General features: G+C 40.8%; 1 protein-coding gene and 1 non-coding gene across 2 annotated transcripts in view; both read left to right on the forward strand.

Moving 5' to 3' along the window:
• LOC112824451 (mitochondrial adenyl nucleotide antiporter SLC25A24) overlaps nt 1-16,424 on the forward strand; it is a 49,637-nt gene extending 33,213 nt beyond the window's left edge. Inside the window, exons 6-10 of the mRNA XM_025872317.2 lie at nt 2,282-2,434; nt 6,007-6,114; nt 7,606-7,773; nt 11,994-12,144; nt 14,331-16,424. Coding sequence (XP_025728102.1) covers nt 2,282-2,434; nt 6,007-6,114; nt 7,606-7,773; nt 11,994-12,144; nt 14,331-14,515 — 765 coding nt within the window. The 3' untranslated portion in view covers nt 14,516-16,424. The remainder of the gene's footprint in view (nt 1-2,281; nt 2,435-6,006; nt 6,115-7,605; nt 7,774-11,993; nt 12,145-14,330) is intronic.
• A 3,249-nt stretch (nt 16,425-19,673) lies between these two features.
• LOC112824711 (small nucleolar RNA SNORA70) lies at nt 19,674-19,807 on the forward strand. Its single transcript, XR_003208510.1, has one exon. It is a non-coding gene; the product is annotated as a small nucleolar RNA SNORA70 (small nucleolar RNA).
• The last annotated feature ends 205 nt before the right edge of the window (nt 19,808-20,012 follow it).

The raw sequence follows: 20,012 nt of genomic DNA on the forward strand, positions 1-20,012 counted from the left end.
AAAAGGTCTCTAACTGTTATTTTAGGAGATAATATTTTCCTTCTGTTTTATGTATTTTCTCAAAAGTGAGATATTTCCAAAGTTTAGAATCTTGGAACAAGGATATAATTTTTAAAAACATTCTAAAGATGAGGTTAGCAGAAAAGACCTGGATTTATAGACTGACTTTGCTATTTACTAGCAAGATGTGGTCTTGGCTGCTCAGAGTGGAAAGAGAGAAAGGAAAGGAATTGATATTTACTTGGTGCTCATTATGGTAACCCATTTAGCAACCCAGTGAGGTGAGTATTTCATCCTCACATTATCTGTGGAGAACCTGAGGCTCAGAGAAGTAAATAACTTTTCCTTTACAACAATTAGATGAGGAAGGGAGTATCTTTGACTCTAGACCTTGTGGTTCTCACACTGCATGAAACCCCCAAGGTCTCATTTTCCTTCATCCTGCAGTGGGATTAAGAATATTAATATTCTAGAATATTAAGAACCTAACAAGGCTGGTTGGAAGAATTAAATGATGTAAAGTATGTAAAAATGCCGGATACGCTGGAACACCCCACTGGAATATAGTAGTTGCTTAAAAAATAGTTTTAGAAGTTGTGTTGTCACACCTATGGTCAACACTTTTTATACCTGTCCTCAGATTTACATATAAAAAGATTTCTGACGATATTTTAAGCAAGCATCCTTTCAGAATGTGCCTAAATCTCAAAATATATTTAGGGGTAAAAATAGTGCTTTAAAGAAAAAGGAGAAGGAATTGGCGCTTGTGTTTTTCTTTAGGAATGATAGCACATTGACTTTGAGAGAGCTTGTATAAGCATTCCTCTTTTTCTTTGTTGTATTTTATTGTGACGTTTATTTAAAATAAAACAAATATCTCTGGACTTTATTTCTTGCAAGACCCGTGGGGTGACTGGGTGGGGTCTTTCAAAACTACCTTCAGGTTCAGTAATTCAGTAGGGCTCACAGAACACACTAGAAGCTTTTGTACTCCTGGTTGTGTTTTATGACAAGGCAAAGTTACAGATTAAAATTAGCGAAAGAAAGAAGCATATTGGGACAAGTCTGGGACAGTGCCAAATGCAGAGCTTTTATTATCTTCTCTTGGTAGAAGTCATGATGTGTTAACTTTCCTGACACTGAGGTGTGACAGTGTATGCACAGTGTTGCAAACCGACCAAGAAAGTTCACCCACGTCTTTGATGTCCAGAGTCTTTTTTTTTTAATTCTCAGGTTTTAGCTACATACTTATTTTGTTTTTTTTGAAAATTTTATTTATTTGAGAGAGACAGAGATAGCGACAGAGATAGAGCATGAACAGAAAGGAGAGGGAGATGCAGGCTCCCCACTGAGCAGGGAGCCCGATGCAGGACTCGATCCCAGGACCCTGGGATCATGACCTGAGCTGAAGGCAGACGCTTAATGACTGAGCCACCCAGGCATTCCTCGAGAGTCTTTATTGCGGATCAACCACACATTGCCCACGTGACTGACTTTTAGTCTTCAGCCCCTCACATCTTGTTTTTCTATTTTTTTACAGTAGTCACTCATTTTGTGTGAGCCAAAACAGAAGAGAGCTGATTTCTTTATGCGTTTTTGGCTTATTGGATTTAATTGTTTTTACGTGGAGGCAGTTATAAGGTCTAGTGTTTTTTAAACAGTGATCACATCTGTAGTCTAAACCAGGTATTCACAGGGTGAGGCATTCATGTTGCCATGAATTTATTGCCTAGAGAGGCTTTGAGATAAGCCATAGAAGGTACAATTTTTATTTTTGGTGCCAGGCTATGTGCATTCCAGTGTCTGTGGCTCTGATACACATAATACAAAATTGTTTTCAGACCCATTTATATTTCATATTGGTATTACTTCTGGTGGGGGGAGAGATAGTATATTACCCGCAGTATATTTTTAAAAGTTTTCTTAAACTGAACTTGTTTGCATTCCAAGGGGTGTTCCATAGCCTAATATATAATTTGGGTCATGTTATCTTATGAATGTTGTTCATAATAATTTTAATTTAGATCATGTCCTCTCTGCTTTCCCACACTGAGGATACTGATTTTTCTTAGTTTTAGATTTAGAGTCAGGCCTCTAAAATGCTGGTAGTAATTCTTCCTAGCATTATACATTATCCAAACTTTCTATATTCTGTTTTTAAATACATCTTCTTGCAGTAATAAATAGTATTGAAATAAAGAGGGTGGTTTGTACAGTTACTTTAGAAATAGTAACAGTAACATGCCACCAATGTTTTGTATCCTTTTGCTTTTATTTTTAGGTCCATGGTTCAAAATCAGGCAAAATGAACATATACAATGGCTTTCGACAGATGGTGAGAGAAGGAGGTGTCCGCTCCCTTTGGAGAGGAAATGGCACAAATGTCATTAAAATTGCTCCCGAGACAGCTGTTAAGTTCTGGGCATATGAACAGGTAATTGTTGTCACCTCTGGAATTTATTAACAAAGAGGAGTTAATAAACTGATTCAATAGCAATGAACATATAGTGCTTTTTGGGTTCTTGTTTTACTCTATAATAATTTTCTATGTGTACTCCAGGAGGAATTTCTCTTCCAGGAGATTAGAACTACATGAACTCAGATTCTTTATGACCAAACTTTAGAATTCTTAAGTACATTTTATTTACTTTAAAAAAGACTTCTGTATTCTTTTCGTAGTAGCTCTTAAAGGAAATAGAGCATTTTTGCTTATTCATTTTGAATTCAGAGTAGAAGCTGCATGCTAACCTAAGTTTTATGAAAGCATCCCAGTCTGACATCTGGAAGGAAAACTTTTAAGTTGAATTCCTGTGTGTAATATGACATTGCCATGGAGTTGAATTGAATTTAGAGTGAAAGCTCCTTGAAGGCAGGGGCTTGCCTGCTTCTCCATGGACTCCAGCGCTTGGAGCCTGGCATGTGATAATTGCTCAGTAAGTGTTTTTTTGAATGAATGTCAGATAGTAGCGAACATCCTGCAAGACTTGACTCAGGAGTTACTTCCTCCAGGAAACCTTCTTCGTTGTCACAGTTCTTTTTGTCTCCCTCTGTTATAGCACTTTCACATTAAATTCTGATTATCTCAGTACTTATCTCTCTCCTTAATAAAACTGTGAGCTTCCTTAGGCAATACTGGTTTTCAGGTTTGTATTCCCCGACTTTGCCCAGTGCCAGCGAGTCCTTACTGAAGGACTGAAAACACAGAAGTCCCCGAGCTGGAGTTTGAGCCCAAGCCCGCCTGAATCTCAGGTCCACTAAGGTGAAGGGAAAGATGTGTATTTCGAACAGAAGCAGTGGCGTGTGGACAGAAATGCAGGCACAGGGGAACATTGTTCACTAAGGAAGTTGAAGGTGGTTCATTTGGCTCCAGTGTGTAGCAGAGTGTGTTTCTGGGAAGAGAATGACAAAAGCAGGCTGGACAGGGAGGCAGAAGCCAAGTATAATAGGAGTCTTGATTTTATCCTGAAGAGGGTGAGCGACCTATTGAAGCATCTTCTATAGAGAAGTGAAATGAGTATATTTACATTTAAGAAAGATCAACATGGAAAAAAATGGAGGATGTATTAGAGGAGAGTGAGGCCAGACTGGAGGCAGGGATACTATTTAAGGATATTCCTATCAGCCAGGTAAGAAATGATGAGCACCAGGATAAGGTGGTGGCTGGAGAAACTGAAGAAGAAGGAAATGAACTGAAAAATATTTTGGAAATGGAATCAACAGGACTCACTGACTGAGTGGATATGGAAGCGAGAAAGAAAGAGGAATCAAGGATGATACTCTGGGGCCTACTTTGGGCAACTACGTACATGGAGAATACAGTAAGGGGAATAGATTTTGGGGTACAATGACGGGTTCCATTTTGGACATGCTGAGTTTGAGGCATCTCTGCAACATGAATAGGTAGCTGTCCAGTAGGACTTTTGATCTCTGATGGACAGGTGGTTTTTGAGTTGAAGCCATTGGAATGGATCACTGAGGAAGACTTATAGAATGGAAGAATTCTGGGAATATGCCCCAAGAGAAGAAGAAGGAGCCCCTTGTAGAGGGGATTGAGAAGGAATAGCCAGAGGGATGGAGGAAATGCAGAGACTGATGGCCTAGAAGTGAGAGGGTAAAAAAGGATTTGTCAATCCAGAGATAGGAGAGCTTGGTATAGAGGTTCCAGGGAAGTGAAGAGATGAGAAACCATTCTGAAATGAGTGAAAGTAAACCAGGGGCTGACAAAAATTGCACAGTGTAGACACATTTTTGGGGAGTTTGAGTTGAGTGAAGGGAAGGAGAAGAAATGAGGGAAGGTGATAGATAAGAAAGATGGTGGGCAGAGGGAGGGTTTTGATAAGTTTTATTTTAATGTGCCCCTGGCTGAAGGAAGCATGTTAAAAGTATAGAAGGGAGAGGCTGGTGAATGCAGCAAGTGTTCACAGGAAGTATGTGTGGGGATGGAAGGGCTGGGGAGACATGGGTGCCATCCAAGGCCCTGGGAAGGATTGGCTTTGGTGGCATGGGAACTCTTTTTCTGTCACCTTGGGAAGAAAGAAAATGTCTGTGGCTGTGGATCATTCTGTGGAGGGTGGGCAGGCATATTCTTGCTTGGTGGCCTCTGTTCTTCCTTGAGTTCCCAAGAAAGGACATTTCCTGAGAATAAGGGAGGAAGTGGTATTGGAAGCTGGGAGAGAATGGAAACATTTAAATAGGTGTTGTAACAAATGGAAAAGAAAAGGACAGACAAAAGGATTTTAGGGTGGCTTTGGGAGCCCCATTAGCCTCCCGCTTCTCTCTTTTGATTTATCCACTTCTCCCTCCTGGGTCAGTGGTTAATTACCTCTGTAGACTCACCTCACCTCTCTAAAACAAGGAATCTGGTTTGCGACCAGTCTGTGTTTGGGCAGAGCCTTTTTTTCCAAGTTGTAGGAAGAGAATGGTAATAGTAATAACGTTTACTCTGGGGTTGATGTGGTAGTGTAATTATATGTGTTACCCACAGAAATGTCTTTCTCAGTTGTTTTGTTAATATTTGTCACTTAATTATACTGATGAAAATAAACTCGTCTTAAAGAAAAGCTAGGGGCACCTGAGTGGCTCAGTCAGTTAAGTGTCTGCCTTCGGCTCAGGTCATGATCCCAGGGTCCTGAGATTGAGCCCCACATCAGGTCCCTGCTCAGCGGGGAGTCTGCTTCTCCCTCTGCCTGCCGCTTCCGGACTTGTGCTCTGTCTCTCTCTCTCTCTCTCGATCTCTCCATCTCTGTCAGATGAATAAATCTTAAAAAAAAGAAAGTCTATGAGGAAAACATACAAAAATTGTGAACACTTTATCAACCCTATATTTTCTGGGAAAGAATGCTATTATTGTGTTTTAGCATAGGAGTGACTGGTCCCATCTGTGGAACATCTATGTTCTGGGGAAATCGAACTTAACAACCACTGTCCGGTAAACCGAATGTTTTAGCATCTAAGCTTTGCTTTTCTTCTGGGTATTGTTAATGCAATGTATGCATTTGGAAAAACACCATCATATTGTCAATTAATTGATTACGAGGAGTTGATTTGTATTTTGGTATTTATTTAGCTGGGACTGCCATAACAAAATACCTTATTAGTTGTTTAAGCAACAGAAATTACTCTCTCACAGTCCTGGAGGTGGGGCATCCAAGACCAAGGTGCTGACCAATTTGGCTGCTGGGGAGGGCTCTCTTCCCAGCTTGCACATGGCTACCCTCTTGCTGTGTGCTCATATGGCCTTTCTTTAGTACATGTGTGTATGGAAAGAGAAAGAGAGGGAGGGAGCGGGGAAGAGAAAACTCTCTGGTGTCTCTTTTAAGGACACTAAGCCTTACGAGGGCCCCACCCTCATGACCTCATCTAACTCTGATTATCTCCTAGAGGCCCCATCTCCAAATATCATCACAGTGGGGGGTTACAGCTTCAACCTAAGAATTTGTTGGGAGGGGGAGACGTGACTCAGTCTATAGCAGGTACTAATTTACATTTTTAAATGTATTTATACAGTACAAGAAGTTGCTTACTGAGGAAGGACAAAAAGTAGGAACCTTTGAGAGGTTTATCTCTGGTTCCCTGGCCGGAGCAACTGCACAGACTATTATTTATCCCATGGAGGTAAGTACCATTGCGAAGTCTGACTGTGTTGGTGGTGTTCGTTTCATTATCGATTGCTGGGCAACAGGTTATCCCCAAACTAGCAGTTTAACACAGGCATTTATTATCTCACGGTTTCTGTGGGTCAGGAATCTGGGAGTAGCTTAGCGGGGTGCCCCTGGCTCAGGGTTCCTCTGAGCCTGGAGTCAAGGTGTGGGTCAGGGCTGCAGTCACTGCAAGGTTCAACTGGGGATGGGTCTGTTTGCAAGCTCTCTCACGTGTTTGTTGCTGAGCCTCCTTGGCTATTACAGCTGGAGGTGTCAGTTCCTTATCTCAGGGGTCTCTCCATTGGCTATTTTGAGTACCCCCACAACACGATAGCTATTTTTCCCAAGTCGGTAATATGAGAGAGAGAGAGAGAGAGAGAGAGAGAGAGAGAGAGAATTGTTAGCCAGCACTCAAGATGGAAGCTGCAGTCTTTTGTCATTTCTGCTGTCTTCTCTTGGTCACACAGACCACCCCCGGGAGAGTGTGGGAGGGGACCACACAACGGTGTGAACACCAGGCGGCAGGGATAGTTGGGGGCCCTCTTAGAGGCTGGCTGCCACAATGTTGATAAGAATGACAGCACCCATTCTTCTCCAAAGAGTTTCTGTACCATAAGTTTAATAGTAGATTTGATGAGGTGATGGCAGTGCTCACTAGACATCCTACCATTAGACGGTTGGCAAACCATGAGACTGGGGAGTACTTCATACAGCCCTTGAGCTAAGAATGGCTTTATACATTTTGAAAAGTTGGTTAAAAGGATTTTAAAAATATGCAACAGACCTGAAGTTTTAGGCCTGCAAAGACTGAAATACTTACTATGTTGCCTTTGCAGGAAAAGCTTGTCAACTCTTGCTTTAGAGCAAAAATAATATTGTAGATATGGCTATCTTTATTGATATGACAAAGGGTTTTTCAACAACTAGTAAGATTTAAGCAAAATATACCCTTAATCTTCACCTTTGTGGTATGCATATTAATGTAGCTTTCCTTACAAGTATCTTAATATGGTTGTTCATATTCCTCACACCCTTCAAAAAATATCCTAACTGAATACATAGTCTTCCTCGTATATCCTCCCTCTCAGTTAATAACATAACCTTCCCACCTCCCTGCTGTCCCCCTCCTGTGTTCCAAGCTAGAAACACTGGGGTCACCCTCTATGCTACCATTTCCCTCACCTTCCGTATCTAATTGGTCACAAGTCAATTTTAAGGCATCTGTGAATTATTTTCTATTTCCTCTGCCCTCATTCAGATCCTCTTTACAATAAGTAGGTCTTCTTGGCTCTGGTGTTAGCCCTTCAGTAGATGTTATATGTGAGGGATAACACATCAACAGATTGGGCAGTCATTTGAGAGACAATATGTGCTAGGTATTTGTTGTCTGTAAAATTACTTCCTTTGAATTCCATGATGACAGAATTCATATAAATGATAATCTGTTACATTCTTTTATAACTAGGTTATGAAAACCAGGCTGGCTGTAGGCAAAACTGGACAATATTCTGGAATATTCGATTGTGCCAAGAAGATTTTGAAACATGAAGGCATGGGAGCTTTTTACAAAGGTTATGTTCCCAACTTATTAGGCATCATACCTTATGCAGGTATAGATCTTGCTGTGTATGAGGTGAGTCTGTAGCAATATTTTGAATCTGAAAATGTAGTTAAATAGTTCTTATTGTTAGAATTTGATTTTATGTAAAGAAGCACATATATACCAGGAAATAGTTTGTGATTAAAAGTAGATTCAGGGGTGCATTGTTTGATCATTTTTTTTCCAGTACCTTGAATGTGAGACCCCATATGCCTGTGGTCATCTTTGTATCAGATTTCCCTGTGAATTATTTTAATAAATGAAGAGCACAAACTCACGTTATATAAGATAATCGTTATAGAATTATAATGTAATATATAGTTTTTCAGCTTAGACGATGGTATGAGGGATTTTTTTTGAGGGAATAGGAAATAATCAAAGAGGGCACATTTTCTTTGATTTGTTAAAATCTACCATCATAAAGCCAAGAGACTGATATGGATGACACAGATTCATCCCTGGCACTGAAAAGACAACTTAGACTGCAAATCTTGGATCAACTCTGCCATTTAAAGCATTTAATAATTTACGAATCTGACAAACAATCTTGGTTTTTGCTTTGAAAAAACTGTAGTTCTGGTCGGGGAGAGAGACAAGCCAGCTGCTAAGGCTCAGGGTGGGGAGTTTTGCTGTGATAGGAGTAAGCCTGTAGCAGAGGGGAGATATGGAATGTGGAATGCAAGTTTTCTTAGAGGACCATACCTTTCTTTCTAAACAGCTTTATTAGGATACAATTTACACACCATACATTTCATTCATTTAAAGTTTACAATTCAATGGCCTTTGGAATTTAATTTAAAATTTAATTTAAAAATTGTGGTAAAATGTATGTAACACAATATTTGCCATTTTAGCCATTTTTAAGGGTACAACTCAGGGATGTTAATTATATTCACAATGTCGTGACCCATCCCCACTATCTATTTCCAATACTTTTTCATGATTCCAAACATAAATTCTGTTACTGTTTTGAAATAATTCTCCACTCTCCCCCCACCCCCAGCACCTGGTAACCTCTAATCTACTTTCTATCTCTATGAATTCGTCCATTCCAGTTATTTCTTTCAAGTAGAATCATATAATATTTGTCCTTTTTTGTCTGGTTTCTTTCCCTTTTTTTTTTTTTTTAAAGATTTTTATTTATTTATTTGACAGAGAGAGAGAGACAGTGAGAGAGGGAACCCAAGCAGGGGGAGTGGGAGAGGGAGAAGCAGGCTTCCCGCCGAGCAGGGAGCCTGATGCGGGGCTTGATCCCAGGACCCTGGGATCATGACCTGAGCCGAAGGCCGATGCTTAACGACTGATCCACCCAGATGCCCCTCTTTTGCCCATTTTTGAGGACCTGTCAAACTGGTTTCCATGGTAGCTATACCCTATTTCATTCCTACCAACAGTTCACAAGAATTCTAATTTCTCTACATCCTTGCTAACACTTGGTAGCTTCTGTTTCTGTGTTGTTGTTTTTTTCATAGTGACCATCCTGATAGATGTGAGGCAATGTCTCATTATGCCTTTGATTTGCATTTCTCTGATAATATGTGAGGTTGAGCATCTTTTCATATGCTTTTGTCCATTTATATATCTTTTTTGGAGAAATGTCAAAATTTTTTGCCCATTTTTTTTGTTGAAGTATAGTTGACACACGATGTTATGTTAGTTTTAGGGGGACAACATAGTGACTCAACAACTCAATATGTTATGCTCTGCTCACCACAAGTGTAGCTGTGATCTGTCACCATACAACTCAATTACAATGCCATTGACTGTATTTCCTATACTGTGCCTTTCATGCCCATGACTTACTCCTTCCATAACTGGAAGCCTGTGCCTCCCACTCCCCTTCACCCATTTTGCCTCTCCCCTCCCTCCTTCTCCCCGTTGACAACTATCAGTTTGTTCTCTGTATTTAAGAGTTTGTTTCTACTTTTTTTGGTTTGTTTGTTCATTGTTTTGTTTAAAAGATTCCACATATAAATGAAATCATATGGTGCATGTCTTTCTCTTTCGGACTTATTCCACTTAATACCCTCATAATACTCTCTAGGTCCATTCATGTTGTTGCAAATGGCAAGATCTTATTTTTTATGGCTGAGTAATATTCCTGTGTGTGTGTGTGTGTGTGTGTGTGTGTGTGTGTGTGTGTGTGCGCGCGCGCGCGCACGCGCGCGCGCACATCCCCCCCATATCTTCTTTATCCATTCATTTATCCATGCACATTTAGGTTGCTTCCATATCTTAGCTATTATAAATAATGCTGCAGTAAACATAGGGCTATAAATTAGTGTTTTCGTTTTCTTTGGGTAAATACCCAGTAGTGGAATTGCTGGATTGTATGGTAGTTACACTTTTGATTTTTTGAAAAACCTCTGCACTGTTTTCCACAGCGGCTGCACCAATTTGTATTCCCACCAACAGTGCATGAAGGTTCCTTTTGTGCCACATATTCTCCAACACTTGCTCTTTCCTTTCCTTTCCTCTCTTTTCCTTTTCTTTTCTTTTTTTTCTTCTCTCCTCTTCTCGTGTGAGCCATGGGGGTTAGGCAGAAGGGCAGAGGGAAAAGGAGAGAGAGAATCTTGTTCCACGCCAAGCATGGAGCCCGATGCGGGGCTCCATCTCACAACCCTGAGATCATGACTTGAGCCAAATCAAGAGTCAGATGCTTATCCAACTGAGCCACCCAGGAGCCCCTATTTCTTGTCTCTTTGATTCTAATCATTCTAACAGGTGTAAGGTGATATATCATTATGGTTTTGATTTGCATTTCCCTGATGATTAGTGATGTTGAGCATCTTTTTTTTTATTATGTTCTGTTAATGAGCATCTTTTCATATATCTGTTGCCTTTGCCCATTTTTAATTTTTTAAATTATTATCGGAGTTCTTTATGTATTTTGGGTATTAACCCCTTATCAGATGTGTGGTTTGCAAATATATTCTCCCGTTCCATAGATTGCCTTTTCACCCTGCTGATTGTTTCCTTTGCTGCACAGTTTTTAAGTTGGTGAAGTTCTTTTATCTCTTTTTGCTTTTGTTGCCTGTGCTTTTGATGTCCAAGAAATCATTGCCGAATTCAGTGCCCTGAAGCTTTTATGCTATGTTTTCTCCTAGAAGTTGTAAAGTATTAGGTCTTCTGTTTAGGTCTTTAATCTATTTTGAGTTAATTTTTGTATATGGTGTAAGGTAAGGGTCCGACTTTATCCTTTTGCATGTGGATGTTCAATTTTCCCCACACCATTTGTGGCAGACTGTTCTTTCTCCAGTGTGTAGTCTTGGCATCCTTGTTGATCATTTGGCCATATATTCGAGTTTATTTATGGACTCTCTTTTGTTCCATTGATCTGTGTATCTGTCTTTATGGCAATACCACCCTGTCTGATTACTGTTGCTTTGTAGGGTCTCTTGAAATCAGGGAGTATGAGGCCTCCAAGTTTATTCTTCTTTCCTAAGATTATTTTGGCTCACTGGGGTCCCTTGAGATTCCATATGAATTTTAGGGTGGTTTTCTCTTTTTCTTTAAAAATTGCCATGGGGATTTGAGTAGAAACTGCATTGAATCCATAGATTGCTTTAGGTAGTATATTACTATGCTTGCGCTACCAATAACAATAATTTCCCCCACATATTAGCATAGATTCTTATACTGAAAATATTATATATTTAAAAAGTAGATTAGCATATGCATTTTATACAATTATTTTCCGTCATTGCCTTCTAATGGAAATACAAGGATGTAGGATAATAGGGGGAAAGGCACAGCCTGGGGATCAGTACACTTGATTCTGCACCCTTGTTAAAAAAAAAATCCACTGAGACTCATTTTCCTCATTTCTAAAATTGGAAGAATAGCTCCACCTCAGGGAAAGGACTAAATGAAATATAACATATGTGTAAAGTACAAAATTAGATGCAATTAGCAGAATTATATTGTTTTTATTAATACTCACCGTAGGAAATATTCTTGAGATACTGCATTGGGAGTGCTGTTGATCTTAACATTTGTTTAGAAGAAAATGAGCAACCAGTGCAAACCTCATGTGTTCTGAGTCCCCACGGGCTCCCCACCACCTGCCCGCTCTCTGCAGAGCTGCCGCCTCCTACAGTGCCTTCTGCTCCTGGGAATGGGCCACTTGATCTTGCAGCAGTGTGGCCCGTCTCTCGTAAGGACAAGAGTGGCTAAGGAAATGTTCATGCTGAGTGAAAGCAGTTGTCGAGGTAGTTGTTCACTGTTTCTCTTCTTTTCTGTTTCTCCGGCAGCTCCTGAAGTCCCATTGGCTTGATAATTATGCCAAAGACTCTGTAAACCCTGGAGTCATGGTGTTGCTGGGATGTGGTGCCTTATCCAGCACCTGTGGTCAGCTGGCCAGCTACCCCTTGGCTTTGGTGAGAACACGCATGCAGGCTCAAGGTGGGTTTTGTGGTTTTTTTGGTTTTTTGTTTTTAAAAAAGATTTATTTATTTATTTTAGAGAGAGAGCATGCAGCAGTGGGAGGAGGGGCAGAGGGAGAGAGAAAAACCCAAGCCGACTCTGCACTGAGCAGGGAGCCTGATGTGGGGCTTGACCTCACGACCCTGAGATCATGACCAGAGCCGAAATCAAGAGTCGGACGCTTACCAGACTGAGCCACCCAGGTGCCCCTCCCTTGGCTTTGATTACACTGTGCCCTGGCTTTTCTCCCAGCTCATTGATTAGTCTCTTTTCTTAAGATTTGCTGGCTTTTATTGCTATTTAGAGTATGTAGCCTGTGCCTTTCTTTTTTTTCGCTCTTTTGCTGGCCAGTCTCACTCACCCACTGTCATTTCTTTAAATAGTGCCCCTTGGGTATCTACAGCTCTATTTCCAGTCTCTCTTCCAAGTACTGACCACCGCCCCACCCCCAACCAAGCCGTCACTCATTACTTAATGAATACTTCCAGAGCCCCAATGGTCAGGTGCTGGAAACTCTGCCAGATGCTAGGGTTAGAGCGGTCCACAAGTCAGATGTGGTCCCTGCCATTGTTGAGTGGAGAAGACAAACGGTCAGCAAGTAAACAGTCTTGTTACACCACCTCCCCTTTGTTAGGGGAGCACAGAGCAAGGAGCTCTAACCTTACTTTGGGAGCCTGAGAACATTGTTATTTAAGCTCAACCTGGAAAGACAGGTGGGAGTTAGCTGGACAAAGATGGGTGGGCTGGAAAAATAAAGAGCATTCTAGCCTGAGGAAAAATATATGTGAAGGCACTGAGGCAGGAGAAATGGGGACTGTTTGAGGCACTGAATGATCATGTGGCTGGAGAGAAAAATGCAAAGTTAGTAACTAAGTATTTCAAAAGTATTCTCTCATTATCCATCACAGCCATCTTTGGCATTGATACTAATATCATCTGCATTTTACAGATGAGTAACTGGGGCAAAAAAGAGATTAAGTAACTTCCTTAAATTTTTACATTTGGCAAATAGTAGAGCTAGACTTCAAACCCAGGCCGTTTGATTGACAGCATCACCTGGCAAGCCGTCCCTTCCCATCTGCCAACTCCATTTCTGTCCTCCCGTGGCCCATAGAGCTGTTGTTTTTAAAGCCAAGGCCTGATCATTTTATGCTTGTTCAGAAATCTTTGTGACTCTCCAGTGTCTTCAGAATAAAATCTCAAGTTCTTAGTGGGAATTTCAAAGCCTGTAGTAATCTGGCCCCACTTTATTTCTCTGCCTCCCGCCGCTGGGTGCCCCTCTGTGTAATGACCACATGGGCAGTCAGCTGCGTCCCCTAGCACATGCATGTTCCCGCCCCTGTCTTTGTTGTGCCAGCAACACGGGCTTCCCCATTCCCCCTTTCTTGCCTCTTGAGGTCATTTGCACTGCCCCAGGACCCTACATTTTCCCAAGTTCCCCAAAGTGTTCCCCCTGCTCCCCTTAATTCCCAGGATTGAACTATACTCTCTTTTCCGTGCGTAGTTAATGAGGAGGTGGGGCGGTGGCATTGCCTGGTGGTAGAAAGTGTGTGAACTTTGGAGTCAGAAAGACTGCTCTCAGGTCTCCCCCTTACAGGCTAAGTGTACCAGGCCAAGTTTCTCCATCTCTCTCAGCTTCCAATTCCTCATTTATAAAATGGGTATAATACTTACCTCGCAGGATTGGTGGATAAAGTAATTAGCCCAGTATCTAACACATAGTAATCACTCAACAAATAACTGTTGTTATCATTGTTATTATAATTATGGAACTATCAAGTGCCATGCAGGGAGAATTACATAAAAGGGTACTTTCTTGGGCCCCTTGGGATAAATATTATCCTTTCATTATATTCTTGAATGTCATTCAGGATCGTAATTGTATATGGTAGTAATAACAAAACATTCTTGAATATTAAATTGGCCTGGTTTTGGGGTGCCTGGGTGGCTCAGTCGTTAAGCGTCTGCCTTCAGCTCAGGTCATGATCCCGGGGTCCTGGGTTTGAGTCCTGCATCGGGCTCCCTGCTCCGTGGGAGGCCTGCTTCTCCCTCTCCCGCTCCCCCTGCTTGTGCTCCCTCTCTGTGTTTCTCTGTCAAATAAATAAATAAAATCTGAAAAAAAAATAAATTAGCTTGGTTTCTTTTCTTTTCCTTTTTTTTCCTAGCCATGATAGAAGGAAATAAACAGATGAACATGGTTGGCCTCTTTCGACGAATAATTTCTAAAGAAGGAATCCCAGGACTTTACAGAGGCATCACTCCAAACTTCATGAAGGTGCTCCCCGCTGTGGGCATCAGTTATGTGGTTTATGAAAATATGAAGCAAACTTTAGGAGTATCCCAGAAATGACATGTTGAATTTTTTGCTTTAGCATGATTATTGAAATTTTCAACAATCTCTGGAATGACTTTTTCTCCTAGAATTACAAGCCTGTGGCAAAAGAAGTCCTATATTTCTCACAAAAAAAGGAAGAGCATATCAATGATTACTTCAAACATTTGGGCTCAATTTTATATATACAGAAATGTCAAAAATCATAGTTTTGATAAGCTCATACAATTTTGAAAAGGCCGCAAAAATTGTATTTTATCTTTTCTTATTAGTACCTTTCTACACATCTATGCCCTGAGTCCTAAATCTGAAAAAATGTATTGCTCGAATTAAATATGTTTTGTGTGGTAATTAGAAATCATTAATCTTTATTTTGGTTGGTTCAAGTTTACGCCAGTTCCTTAATACATAAATGTCTTTTTCTACAAAACAAAATGATGAGAAAAACTTGAAACTTGTGTTGTTTTATGTATTTTGAATGTCTTTATAGACTTGTTAAAATTTCCTTGTAGAACCATTAATGGAAAATCATTGCATGAAAACATATCTTACAGCAGCCAAATAAGTATATGGCTTCTACCCTTATCTTTCTTGAAGCTGAATGAGAATGAACTTAAGTGGCAGAATTCTAGGGCATGCAAATACTCTAGTCCATTTGTATTTTTGTATAAGGAGGAGTGATGAAATAATATTTGTTTCAGTGGGCCTTTTTCCATTTTCCTTGCACTGTTACTTGGCTCCTGGAATGGCACACCGATTGTCAGTATATTACTGTTAAATTATCAACACAAGGCAACTTATTTGAAAGCTTCTATTTATTCTGTCATTGCTTTGAAAAGCACCAAGAAAAAAACCCTCTTATATCAGCTTCTTCTCTTGTCTTTGTCCTTTGTTTCCTACTTGGATCAGATTCTGTTTTAATCAGGAAAGCTTCTAGGGAGCAATCTTGGTAATCTGACATTTCTTAATTACATGAAGTAGGTTGATCATGGGTGAGTGACATTTTCATTTCCCCCACACTGTTGAATTTGTTTGAACCTGCAGTTCTCAATTTGGACAGCACAAACCTAGGAGATTAGTGCATTTTAATAGTGGTATGTATTAATATTATGTAGTAGGTACCTACGTTTAAATGAAGGGCCTAAGTCATAAACATATACGTTCATATTCTCCCTTGCCCCAAGTTTTAGGAACATGTTACAATACAGAAAATTTATAATACTGTTAACATATTTTTCATTTTACTAAAACATTTTTGTAGTCAACCATCTTGTTTTGATTTGTGTGATTAGGACTTAGATATTTATTAGTTGTTGTTCTGTAGCTTTTTAATTTAGTTCCTAAACTCACGTTTGATTTCTAGTGATTTCTGTTACAAATTGCCAACATTTTAGTGAAAATCCAGTGATGTAATAGGCACTTACTTTATTTGAACCTACCTCTTATATTTTCTGAACCAAAGAGAAATGTTGAATTTGTGTTTGTGATACATTATTCTAAAATATAGTTTTTGATACATTAGTTATGCCTGATAAATGTCTTGGTATTTTTATAATACCTGTGATAAACATGGGACTCTATTTTTTTCTTCAGGGTGGTTTATACTTTTGAGCAATCCAGAAATGACCATATTAAGGTACATGATTAGCTTTTTCTTTTCTTACTCATAAGAATTATGGGATGAATGACTAGAGTTTCAAGCTACTGAAAAGCAGTCACTGTTCATTATGAATTTAAATTGTTTGCTCTTTAACATTATAAGGTATGAATGTGACTTATCCATGCATCTTGTATCTTTTGAATGTATTTTTGAAAAAATCATCTTGTGTCTTTCAAAAGGAGCCCAGAGTTGAAGATGTTTATTTCCAGTCATACTGCATATGTACTTTACATTTATATTAAAAAAGCTATATATTTGTTTTAAAAATGACTTGTTTCCTCATTTGAAAAAAAATAGGCCACAAAAAAAAAAAACAACCAAAACAACTGTATCGTACAGTTTCTATCCCTGGCAGCAGTTTGAATAATCATTTTCACATCTGACTCCTGAACAGCGACAGCAGTTGTCTCTGTCATACATTTTGGCATAAGATAATGTTTCTCCTGATGTCCAAATTCCACATTTACTAGTTAGGTTTACACCCCCAGGGGTTCACAGTGTCAGGGAGAATTCAAATCCAGGGATCTCTTGACACAACTTGGTGGAGTATCGGTTCGTCTGGAAGCTGTGGGAAGCAAAGCTGAGTAAGTTTACTGGTAAGTGATTGGACATTTTTTTTTTACACTGCAGATTACAATTAAATACAAAATCTGGTTTAAAAAATAAAAATAAGAAAAGTAAGACTGCAAAGAAATTTCTGCATTCCAGCTCAAATGCCCACCCGATGCCAGGAAGAAACAATCATCATGCTCTCCGGGACCCTTTGTTAGCAAAATGCTGCTGGGTTTATTTCTCAGTCTTGTATCCACACCAAGAGAATAATCTTCAGGCAAACAGGGATCGTATACTATGCTCTTTTGTTCTTTGAGCTGTACATCAGGGCACATGTATAAAAGTGTGGTGTGGTTTCCCTCTCCCCCGATAGGAATGTTTCCAGCCCTTTTATTATCGTGGAATTGGTGGTGGTGGTTGAGATGTGCACCACAGGAGGGTGGGTATTTGTGGAGAGGAGCAAGCAGCAACCCTCCTCTCCCTGCTTTGCGGTATGCCCTTGTTGGGAGAAACATGGAGTGGATTGAGCTCATTTAGCCTGCTGTCGGGGAGAGTGTGCCCTGTCATGTTCCACCTGCTTTCTCCGTCCCGTGCAGGACAGAGCTGAGCTGAAGTCCAAGCTGCCCCAGCCTGGACCCACGGCTGCCTTCTGGCCCCAGTGTGATTGAAGATGCCCATTCACAGTCCTGTGGCTGGTGTTGGACATGGTTTTTTGTTCTTTGTGAGTTTTGTTTTTTGTGTTTTTTTGATTTTGATTTTTTTTTTTTTTTTTTTTTACCAAATGTCCATGTTCCCAGGTTGTCAGTGGGCCCCTGGCCATATACTCGGCTGCTTGGCCACAGCCACTGCAGCACTGTTTGCTGTGAAAACAGAAGTACCCATTTATTCCATAAGAATGTATATGCTCATTTTTCATTTCAGTAAGGTATTTATTAAACACCTACTTGGTGTCAGACACTTTTAGGGGCTGAGGACAGCATTGAACAAAAGACACAGTACCTTTCCTCATGGAGATTCCCTAGAGGTAAGAGACAGAGAAGACACACAATGAGTAAAATATGTGCTATTGTAAATGGGGGTAAGTGCAGAAGGCAGTGCTGGGGTTCAGGCTGTAATTTGAGATGGAGAAAACCTGGCTGTGAAGGTGCTATTTGAGTAAAGACCCAAAGGACGTACAGGAATGGGCCATACTAATGTCTGGAGAGGGCATTTCAGGCAGAGGAGATGCAGGTACAGGCCCTGCGTTTGGCTGGAGTGGCGCGGGGCTGGCGGGGGGGGGTAGGGTGTGAGCAATGCTACCGCAGGAAGCACATCAGCTGAGCCTTCCTCCGCTTCTCAGTCTCCAGGATGCCAGGACAAGACTCAAATGTCTCTCCTCTAGGGGTGGGGCTTTTTTTTTAAAAGATTTTATTTATTTATTTGAGAGAGAGAGAGAGAGAGAGAGAGAGAATGAGAGATAGAAAGCACGAGAGGGAAGAGGATCAGAGGGAGAAGCAGACTCCCTGCCGAGCAGGAAGCCCGATGCGAGACTCGATCCCGGGACTCCAGGATCATGACCTGAGCCGAAGGCAGTCGCTTAACCAACTGAGCCACCCAGGTGCCCCCTATTTTTTTTTTTTTTTCATGGGACAATCAGGTGGTAACTGCTGGTGAGGTATTCCCTCCCCTTTTCAGAATTCCCCACAGTGGAGTTCCCCTGGGTCAGGAGGCCTGGGCAGAAGACGCATGAGAGGTTGATTCGGTACAACTCTGTGGACAGGCCCTTAAGCTAAGAAGTGAACTGACATCCTTGTTTATAACTGATAATTGCTTATGATGTTATTCAATTATAGATTTGCCTATTTGGGGCACCAAAGACCATAAATATGGTTCTCTAATACAGGCATTGCAAGTATCAAGCATGCATAATTTCCGAGAGAGAGAGAGGGGAGAGGGAAAATAGATTTATGATTTTTGCAGCCTATTTCATGCCTTCGTTTGTTGAACTGTATAAATTATCTCTTTGGAAATAAACAGCACCGGCTTTGGGAACACTAATACAATCAAGCTCATCCCTTCCTGGATGGATGGATAGTTACATGACAAATGGCCAAGAGCCTCAGCCCAGAGGTTGTATTTTCCAAGGATTTCTTGCCATAGTCTACCCTTTGCTTTACTGACTTCAAACAGAGGACTTACAAAACTCTAGTTTCTATTATCCAATGCAAAATGAAATAGGAAGGCTGTTTTTTTGCCTGTTGTGACAATAACACAGGACCAGTAAAATAATGACACCAGGCTTACAACAGCAAGGCTTTGAAGGTGCTGGTCATGGGAATTTTTCCCACAGCAGCCTGGTGACCACCATTTAAAAGGCATAAACTGGGGTGCCTGAGTGGCTCAGGCTGTCAAGAACCGCTTCTATAAATGGAGTCCTGGAGCCATGTTCCATTAGGGACATGGTGTACTATCCAGAGACTACCCAGCCCCAGCTACAAACAATATGCCAAACCCCAGACACAAAACATTCCTTCCTATAAATGAAAACTATACAGTGGCGCCCTACATAAAACCTCTTCATCAAGTAGTGCCTCATGAAGTACTGAGCGTTTTTACTTAACAAATCCCCTCCCATTGCCACAGTGATTACCAGTGTATTCTGTGTGTCTTTTCCTACACGGTGGAAACACAAGGTGTGAAGTATACTTATCCCCCATTATTATGATTAAAGTTGTACTTGTGAATTTTCTGCACAGAGAGCATTTTTCAGCTCTTCATACCCATGCAATAATCGATCCCAGTTTATGGCTGCCACTCAAAAATGATTGACATGTTCAAATAAAGTTAAGGGATTGGAAGCTGGATCCCAGGCCAGGCTATGCAGATATGTTTGTGCTCTCTTCTTTTGATTCCATTTGTCACAGTATTCTAGTTTGCTTTATGTTTTAAATGCTTGTTTTAAATTTATATAAAAGTAGCACATGTCTGCAGCCAATTAAGCCGACTGTGCTCTTTCTCCATGGGGGCCCAGTGTGCCATGGCTGCAAACAGTAGCCTCCTTGGAAGTGTGTGCAGCCTGTTGATTGTATGGGTTACCCAAAGGGACCTTGGACATAGCCCTTTCCAGTGGACACTGAGGTCTGACCTCATGCTATCTCCAATCTAGGCTGCAGACAGGTATGCGGGGTGCCTTTGGAACACCCCAGGGCACCGTGGCCAGGGTCCACATTGGCCAAGTCATCATGTTCATCCGTACCAAGCTGCAGAACAAGGAGCATGTATGTGACTGAGGCCCTATGCAGGGCCAAGTTCAAGTTCCCTGGC

The sequence above is a fragment of the Callorhinus ursinus genome, unplaced genomic scaffold, assembly GCF_003265705.2.
Source record: "Callorhinus ursinus isolate GAN/ISIS: 27379988/994484 unplaced genomic scaffold, GSC_fseal_2.0 scaffold9, whole genome shotgun sequence".
In the NCBI taxonomy this organism is placed as follows: Eukaryota; Metazoa; Chordata; class Mammalia; order Carnivora; family Otariidae; genus Callorhinus; species Callorhinus ursinus.